Source organism: Mastomys coucha, unplaced genomic scaffold (assembly GCF_008632895.1).
Source record: "Mastomys coucha isolate ucsf_1 unplaced genomic scaffold, UCSF_Mcou_1 pScaffold5, whole genome shotgun sequence".
NCBI lineage: Eukaryota > Metazoa > Chordata > Mammalia > Rodentia > Muridae > Mastomys > Mastomys coucha.
Window position 1 is genome coordinate 75,274,795 of NW_022196911.1, and position 9,219 is coordinate 75,284,013.

The 9,219-nt window shown below is 41.6% G+C and overlaps 1 protein-coding gene across 4 annotated transcripts in view; it reads left to right on the top strand.

The window, feature by feature from the left end:
- The window catches only part of Nf1 (neurofibromin 1), a 258,357-nt gene that overhangs the window by 210,715 nt on the left and 38,423 nt on the right, over positions 1 to 9,219 (top strand). For all 4 annotated transcript variants that reach the window (XM_031355033.1, XM_031355032.1, XM_031355034.1 and 1 more), the window contains 3 exons: positions 4,262 to 4,694; positions 5,437 to 5,777; positions 8,716 to 8,918. In XM_031355033.1, the coding sequence (XP_031210893.1) occupies positions 4,262 to 4,694; positions 5,437 to 5,777; positions 8,716 to 8,918 (977 nt within the window). The remainder of the gene's footprint in view (positions 1 to 4,261; positions 4,695 to 5,436; positions 5,778 to 8,715; positions 8,919 to 9,219) is intronic.

The following is a 9,219-nucleotide window of genomic DNA, read 5'->3' on the forward strand; positions in this document are numbered from 1 at the left end:
TCACCAGGTTTGCATGACAAGCACCTGCTGAGCCATCTCTCTCCTTTTTATTTTGAGTCAGGTTCATTAAGTTGCCCATGATAGCTTTGAATATTTTTGGGTTTTGTTGGTTTTCAATTTTTTTCTTTTTTACTCTTCTTTCACAATACATCCCAACCACAGCCTCCCCTCCCTCCTCTCCTCAGTCTGCCCCCACACCTCCCTCTTCCCCAGATCCACTGCTCCTCCATTTTCCTTCAAAAAAGAGCAGCCTTGAAACGGCTTCTTCTGTAGTTGAGACTGGCCTAGAACTCAATATGTAGCTGAGGATAACCTTGCCTTTATGATCATCCTGCCTCGCTCCCATGTGCTGGGATTCCAGGCTTGTATCACCACATCCATCTGAGTGCCAGGGATTGCACCAAGCTTTCATATATCCACTAAGCAAGTATTCAACCAGCTGACTAAAACCACGACCTCCTTGTTTCTTACTAAAAGTTGAAAAAGTTGCCTATATTTTCAAAAGTGATTCCAAAATATTTGCATAAATGGGAATATTGTTTTAAAACAACAAAAGTGTTGTGCTTTCTACATACATTCATTCGTATTAGTAAGCCTGTGCTGGTACCAGCCAGTTTATTTTCTGAAAGCAGGAGAGCAGGCTCCAACACTGGCAATCCACAGAACATAGCTTGAGGAATGTCCACCCCCAGGCAAACGCTGAGGCCTTTCTGGTCCCCCGTGGCTGTTGCCTTACCTTGTTTTCCATCTGCATCTCTCTTAGCTCACCTATGTGGATCTAATTTTCTAGCTATTCACATACTTAGTCACCTCTTTCCTTTTCACCTCTCCTCAAGCCCCACTTCTCTTTTCTCTATTCAGTTCAAACCTCCTCTTACCAGAATCTATACTGAATCTTTAATATATCTACATAGTTTTCACTATATATTCGTAATTTCACATCTTACCTTCTTTTTGAACTTCACACTGTTTATTTTTCCTCTATTGTTTCTCTTGTGAGTGATGTAGATTTCATCATGCAGGCTGAATTTGTCCAAAGTGCTTAAATCCAAATATTTGCAGGTTCATATTTCCTTCATATTTTATAATATTCACATTTACATACACATACAATGAGATTTTAGATGGATGATATTGAATGCTAAACACAGAACTCATCTGTTTCATATGTACCTTATACATATAACTGAAGCCAGAGTTGCACTTTGATATATCTATGGTTTGAGCATTGGGTTTGAATTGTCTACCCTGGCATCTGTTGGCATTCAAAAAGTGTTTTTCAGAATAGAAATGGCCAACCTGTGTATTTTCTTTTTCTTTTTTCAGCTTTCTAATTGATTCTTTGTGAGTTTGAAATCATGTACCCCACAGTCCCATCTCCCCACACCCTTGTATTTTGCCCTCCATGCTTGCAACCTCCCCCTCAAAGACAATACAAAATAAACAATAAATAAAATAAACAAAGCGATGCATAGAAACCATCTCATCATGGAAGCTGTAGTATGTCACAGTGTGTCCCACAGTATAGCCCTCTGTTCACACACCTTCACTTGCATATGTTCATTGCAGTGAATCATTGGTCTGTTTCGAGGTCTCTGGCTTCTGCCACACAGTATTGGATTCTCACTGGGACTCCTCCCAACCATCCTGTTGTTGCCCTCTCTCGTGGAGATCCTTCAGGTCTGGACCAACAAGATTGGCGCTTTCATGAGCTCCGCCAGTTCACAGATGATGGATCTGAGCCTAGATGGTAGCTAAGCTAGTCAGCGCACCAGGTCTCCCTTATCTACACCACGAGGGGTGAGCTCTCCAACACTGCTCCGGCTAGCCCACTTAATGCTGCCATCATCAAGAGACAGGGTCAGCTGTCCTGCTTCATGCGCTCAGAGTCGGCTCCACTGTGCTGCCCACTCTCCCAAGTGCTGCAGTTAGCAAGGTGCCGGGTCAGCTCTCACACTCTCAGGGCTGACTCACCTGCCTTCTCTATGAGGGCCCGCTCTACTATATTGACCAGCGAGGTGCAGGGCCTGCTCTCCCAAGTGCTGCAACTCGTCAGGGCCAAGGCAAGAGCCAGTTCATTCTCTGACATGACCAGCTCTTTCAACTGCCTCGGGTGGTGAGGGGCAGGGGGTCTTTTATCATTTATTATTTTTAACCTCAAACTGTTTCTTTCATTTTAAAAATAATTTAACTTGTCATTTTATTTTTCAACAAGATTAAAAATTCTTGCATGATGATATTTACCATAACTCAGAGATAACGGAGCACAAGGAACAGTGGGCCTGAGTTAATACAGTTGTTCGGATCAAAGTCAAGCACAGTACTCTCAGAGCTTCCTTCTTTGCCTACTTGAGTTGATTAATGTTCTCTCAGTTATAAGCAAGATATGCCTAGGGGAAGCTGAGGAAACCCTGGGTGAATGTGTAAGGACCAAATCAAGTCCTAAGGAATGAGTGGTGTTTGAATGCCTTGGGTCCATGGCAATGGCAAAGCTACACACACACATGCACACACGTGCACGCACACACACACACACACACACACACACACACACACAACCCCACATACATACACCCATGGTGAGGCTTGGAAGGATTGTAGAGCCTTCCTCTCCTCCCTTAGGATGTTGGCAGGGTTTGCAAATATGAGCGTTTGCCAACAGTTGACCAGTGTGTGGCAAAATGAGCAATTGTAGCTCTCTTTCCCCCTGGTCAGTAAAGCCTGAGACTGCTCACCTACAGAAATCTCCTGTCAAGACTAGGGGGCCTCGCTGGACCTAATACATTTCCTGAGGGTTAGGCTTGCTGCAGTAGTTGGTTCAGCGCCCTCAGAGTGTGCATAGTCCACCTCACCCCAGCTTGTCTGCAAGTGTGTTTGTGTCAGCCCTTTCTTGATTCCTTCACTGCTCCAGTCAGATTTCCAGGACCCAAGCCAAGTGGACGTGGTGTATGACCTAATGTGGTTTAATCAAAACATGGAACATTAGCTTATACAGCTCAGTCTGTGGATAAATCTAGCCATGGGGGAGAAGTTTATCTATGACTCAGATTATAGCCAAGACCCCAGACTGTCTTTTCATTTCTCAGTTCCTTCTCTTTAGGCTTTAAGGAAGGCTTTTCCTTCCTATCCCAAGACATAAATTTATAATTCCTGGGCCACGCAGTGACGATGCAGCCCTTTAATCCCAGCACTCGGGAGGCAAGGGAGGTGGATCTCTGTGAGTTTGCAGTCAGCCTGGTTTACAGAGTAAATTCCAGCATAGTCAGAGCTACACAGAGAAACCCTGTCTTCAAAACATAATAAACAAACAAATCCCAGGGCTGTGTATTTTCTTAATCACAAACATTAAGGAAAGCTCTCAAACCCCCACAATTTAAACTAGCCTGTGAATTGAGCCTCTGGCTTCATTATCCTGACTTGAATCTTTGTGTTCATTACTGAGCCACCTTTTGTTCAAGGTCAGCTACGTGGAATGGCTACAGCTTCTGAGCAGCTTCTCTGAGGAGTATAGAGCACCCAGCGTCTTCAGCCCTTCCACTGTCTTCTTTCTTTCTTGATGGGCAGATTTGTTCCTATTGCCATAATTTTTAAGGAGTTTGTCTCTTCTCTTCTTTATTCTTTTTGCTCAAAGTCTGGAAAATGTAAACCAAAAAAAATCTATACTTTGAAGACTTGTTTTATATCATTGTTCTCTTTAGAAAATTAATCAGGGGCTGGAGAGATGACTCAGCAGTTAAGAGCACCGACTGCTCTTCCAAAGGTCCTGAGTTCAAGTCCTAGCAACCACATGGTGGCTCACAACCATCCATAATGAGATCTGGTGCCCTCTTCTGGGGTGTCTGAAGATAGCTACAGTGTACTTACATATAATAAATAAATAAATTTTTTTAAAAAAGGGAGAGAAAATTAATCAGAACCAGAGAGATGGCTCAGCATTAAAGGCTAAGCTCACAACTAGAAATATGAGAAAGTTAACCATAAAATTTTTCAAAGGGGTCAGTGAGATGGCCCAGCAGGTGACTGCTGTCATTACAAGCCTGACAACCTAAACCCAATCTCCAGAACATACATGGTAGGGAGCAAGGAGAACTGACTCTTACCTCCATGGGTGTGCTATGTTGTCTGCTGGCTTCCACATGTATGCACATGCTCACACCTTCATGCGTACACAATTAGGAAAGGTAAAACAAAAGAAAATAATTTATATTCTGTACATTCAGAAATTTTAACAATCTTTATCCTTTTTTGTTGTCTTTCTTAGGTTCAAAACTGGCCAAATCAATGGTGATTTGCTGATATACCATGTCTTGCTGACTTTAAAGCCATATTATGCCAAGCCATATGAAATTGTCGTGGACCTCACCCATACCGGGCCTAGCAATCGCTTTAAAACAGACTTCCTCTCTAAGTGGTTCGTTGTTTTTCCTGGCTTTGCATATGACAACGTCTCTGCAGTCTACATCTATAACTGTAACTCCTGGGTCAGGGAGTATACCAAATATCATGAGCGCCTGCTGACTGGCCTCAAGGGCAGCAAAAGGCTCATTTTCATCGACTGTCCTGGGAAGCTGGCTGAGCACATAGAGCATGAGCAACAGAAACTCCCTGCTGCTACCTTGGCTTTGGAAGAGGATCTAAAGGTTTTCCACAATGCTCTCAAGCTAGCTCACAAGGACACCAAAGTTTCTATTAAGGTAACCTCTGGTCTGTTTTAAATGTTTGTTGCCTTTCCCGACTAACCAGGTTATATTGTAACCTCTAGTTGCATATCTAATATTAGTTATATCCAGATGTGAGAAGACCAAGATTTCTATCTTTATTGTGGATCTGCAGAAAATTGTACACTTAGAAGACACTCTTATAAGGCCTGAGCAATGGCACAGTGGTTAAGAGCACTGGCTGCTCTTCTAGAAATCCAGAGTTCAGTTCCCAGAACCCACACGGTAGGTCATAACTGTCTGTAACTCCAGTTCCAAGGGATCTTCTGGGTTCCGAGGACACCAGGCACATGTGTGATGCAAAGATAATGTATGCAGGCAAACACTCATATACATAAAATAGATTAATTTTTAAGGTACATAGTTTGGGTAAGGGGCAGAAAAAATTGCTATAGAGAGAGCAGGCAGTTTTTGACTGTGAACTCTGCCCGGTGGTTGGGTGTGTGGAGTGGAAAGGACCTAGTGGCATAGTTCTGTTGATTGGATCATGATTTTTCAGAGTGCTGAGTTTTACCCCTTTAGTGCTTGGCCTTTTTTAAAGGAAAATGATTTTTTTTTCCTGTTGGATCCAGTTTTATTTGAGAATACTTAAAGTAAGTGTCAAAGTAAATGAAACTCATAGCAAACATGGTGTAGGGGTGGGTGAATGAATTGGGTTTTGGAGTTTCTGAGAATCCTGTGTAACTGGAATCTATTCCTCCCTCACACTGTTTCTCAGGTTGGTTCTACCGCCGTTCAGGTAACCTCAGCAGAAAGAACAAAAGTTTTGGGACAATCTGTCTTTTTAAATGATATCTACTATGCTTCTGAAATCGAAGAGATCTGCCTAGTTGACGAAAACCAGTTCACTTTAACCATTGCAAACCAAGGCACACCGCTGACTTTCATGCACCAAGAATGTGAAGCCATTGTTCAGTCTATCATTCATATCAGGACCCGCTGGGAGTTGTCACAACCTGACTCCATTCCTCAGCATACCAAGATTCGACCAAAAGATGTCCCTGGGACGCTGCTTAATATTGCATTACTGAATTTGGGCAGTTCAGACCCTAGTTTACGGTAGGTATTTCCCATCCTTCCTTTTTTTTTTTCTTTTTTTTAATTTTCTTTTATTAAATTCACTTCAAATTAAATAGTATCTCACTGTTGTTCACTGAGTGCCATTGTTTAGGGAAGGTCTAAAGTTTAGTGAACCAGATACATTACTGTGTCCTACCTGTGTCACCTCAGTAGTATTCTCTAAATTCTTCTGGTGCTCTCTCCTTTGCCTCGGCAATGGAAACAACATGGACAAAAAAAATGTTACCATTTGGAGAGCATCACAGTAAAATACACACGTTATGTTGCTGCTGTGGCCCTAAAGGCCTTAGATGACCTGTGGCCAAGTGCAAGACAATGTATAACTGGAAACTGACGCAAAACACTATAAGATGTCATGCATGAGGCACCTAAACATTGTCTATTGCACATTCAGATGCAGATCCCAGCCTGGAGTGAGCAGATTTGGTTAGGTGGGGAGCTGCTATTTTGTAACACAGCATGCTTTCAGGCACATTGGTGAACTCTCCTTTTTGGTAAAATATTGGTCACAGTGCCTTCCTAATGCACCTCTAAAGTGAAGGTTTGACAGTAGCATCTGCAGTGTACCACAGGGCAGTGGTGTGTGCTTAGCAAATGGTGTTTTCCCACTCCTGTTCCACTTCCTTTCTCTTCCCTCTCTTTTCCATGTGTGGATGGTTCTTTATATTAGGTATCTTAAGAATGCCAAGATTTTTACTTATGGAAGTAGAACTTTCCTAATCTGAAATCCAAAATGCTCCAGAATCTGAAATTTCTCATGTCTTCTGTCCAGACTTTATAACATATCACTTTATTAAGATGAGGTCTCTCTATGTAGCTCTGGCTGACCAAGAACTTGCTAGAATTAAAGTCACTTTCCCCACTCCCACCCTCAGAACTTTTAATCATAGGTGCTCATTCTGCAAAATCTATGTAAATATTTCAAACCCTGAGCATATCTGAGTATGATCATTTTAGATAAGAGACACTCAATTCTCAGATTCAAAAATTCTCTCTTAGGATATAACATAGCCCAGGGTTTATTCTTGGCCTTGTAAGCATCCAAATTTGCCTTTATTTAGAAGGGGAAATGTGTCCAGCAAGATGTTTCAGTTGATAAAAGAGCTCATCACAAGTCTGAAGGAGAGGACTGAGTCCTGAAAGTTGTCCTTTGACCTCCTTGCATGTTTCCACATGCACACACACAATAAATAAATAGATAGATAGGTAAATGTAATTAAAATTTGTAAGTCAGATGTGTAGCACATGCATTTGATACCTGCACTCAGGAGGCACACACGAGTGGATCTGTGAGGTCTGGGCCAGCTTGGTCTACATAGCAAACCATGCCAGGAAAAAGGGAAAAAGGACCATAGTCAACAGATGGTTGTTGTTTTTTTTCATGGACTCTCACAAATGGCTTGGTAAATTGTATGTGTGCTTGGCTCCCCTTACCTTAGAAGACTCTTTGGCACATAACCAAGTTATGGAAACCCAGTTTTTTTATAACTTTTAGATAATGTAAAATAGCATCAGCATAGTATGACTTATTAGTCAGTGAAAGATAAGCATAAATTCACAGATAGTAATGTGTTCTCATGTTTAGGAAAATTAAGCTATAAGCCTGTGTTTACTTTTCAGTTCCAAATAGATTTTTATTGTTTATCAGTTGGGTATTTTGGTTTTTGAGAACAGGGTCTTTCTAGCCTGGAATTTAAACAATCCTTCTGCCTCAGCTTCCCACTAAACACTAGGAGTACAGAACTATGCCACAATGCCTTGCCATTGACATCTTTGTTAGTGCTAATGGCTATCTTGGTTTAAGTGAAACCATCCCATTTCCCAGTGGACAGTTTCACTCGTTGGTAAAGGATATCATCCCAGAGAAAATGAAACACTTTTGGGCAAACTTCCATTTCCATAGCTTTTTCCTCAGAAATTCAGAGGTAGTGAAAGCCTGAAGTTCACTGAGTAGCCTAGCTGTTTGTTTTGCTGCATTTAAAAACTGAGCCTGAGATTTGTTGTTTGGGGTAGCATGGGGATGAAATGGAGGGTGTTCTTTTGAAATGCTAGGGGTTGAACCTAAGGGCTCACACATGGAAGGAAAACATTCTACCACTGAGCTGCTGCTTCAGCCCAAACCTCAAGGCTTTAACTTTTGTAGTTTGCTTAAATACATTTATATATATTTGTAATATACTTTCTGTTCTAATAGACCGTAGATAATACATGATTGTTTCCAGTGGTTATATATCAAGGAATAAAGTCATAGAATGGAAAATGTAGCTGCAGCTTTTTAACTAGAGTGAATTTTGGTTTTAGCCTCTGGTTTAGTGTAAATTGGAGAACACAAACATTCCAAGGATATCCCTACTTTAATACTTCAAACAGTACTTGATTAGATGCCTCCTCTTAAAACATAAAGTGTTCTTGCTATGTACTCCTGAGTGGTCTGGAACTCTATATGGAGACCAGGCTGGCCTCATATTCACAGCCTGCATCTGCCTGCCTAGTGCCAGGATGAAAGGCGTGCTCTACCAGGGTCCTCTTCACTCCCTCCTCTGTTTAATTGGATCTCTGAGGGAGTAACCATGAGCATAGTGTGGACTTCACTAATGCATGGCATGCCTTTATTTAGTCATTTACTTCTATTGATTACCCAAGACCCTACATCTTCACTGTCTTATGCTCCTGTGAAAATTTCTAGGAAGGCCAGTGCCTCTTAGGAGGATCATGGGCTCTTCTAGTGCTGATTTCATGACTGATTTTTCTCTATCTCCTGTTTGGGGCTTGCCATACATTCTGTCTCTAGTCAGTTGTAACACTGAAAAAGAATTGACTATGCTCTGTAATAAAATCTTGAGTTGTATGTTGTGGGGGAAATGTAATTACAAACAAAAAGAAAATATAAAACAATCTCCTTCATGTTTTCTCTTAGGTCTGCTGCCTATAATCTCCTGTGTGCCTTAACCTGTACCTTTAATTTAAAGATTGAAGGTCAGTTGCTAGAGACATCGGGGTTATGCATCCCTGCCAACAACACACTCTTCATTGTCTCAATCAGTAAGACGCTTGCAGCCAATGAACCACACCTCACCTTAGAGTTTTTAGAAGAGTGTATTTCTGGATTTAGCAAATCTAGTAAGTAATGACTTTCCTTAATACTAAGAATGACTCTTAAGACAATTAAGAAAACTCTTGTTTTGGTCTGTGGTACCCTGTAACTAAAGGAACTCTGAAAGAAAATCTTGGTGGGATACACAAAGAGACCTGTCAGAACTCTGTGGGATCCTCTTTCCTGTAGGCTGTTGGAAAGATTTCCTTCTTTATTTCAGCTTCATGAACTTTAACATTTCTTTTGTTAGATAAGATTTTGCTGGGTAGTGGTGGAGCATGCCTTTAATCCCAGCACTTGGGAGGCAGAGGCAGGCGGATTTCTGAG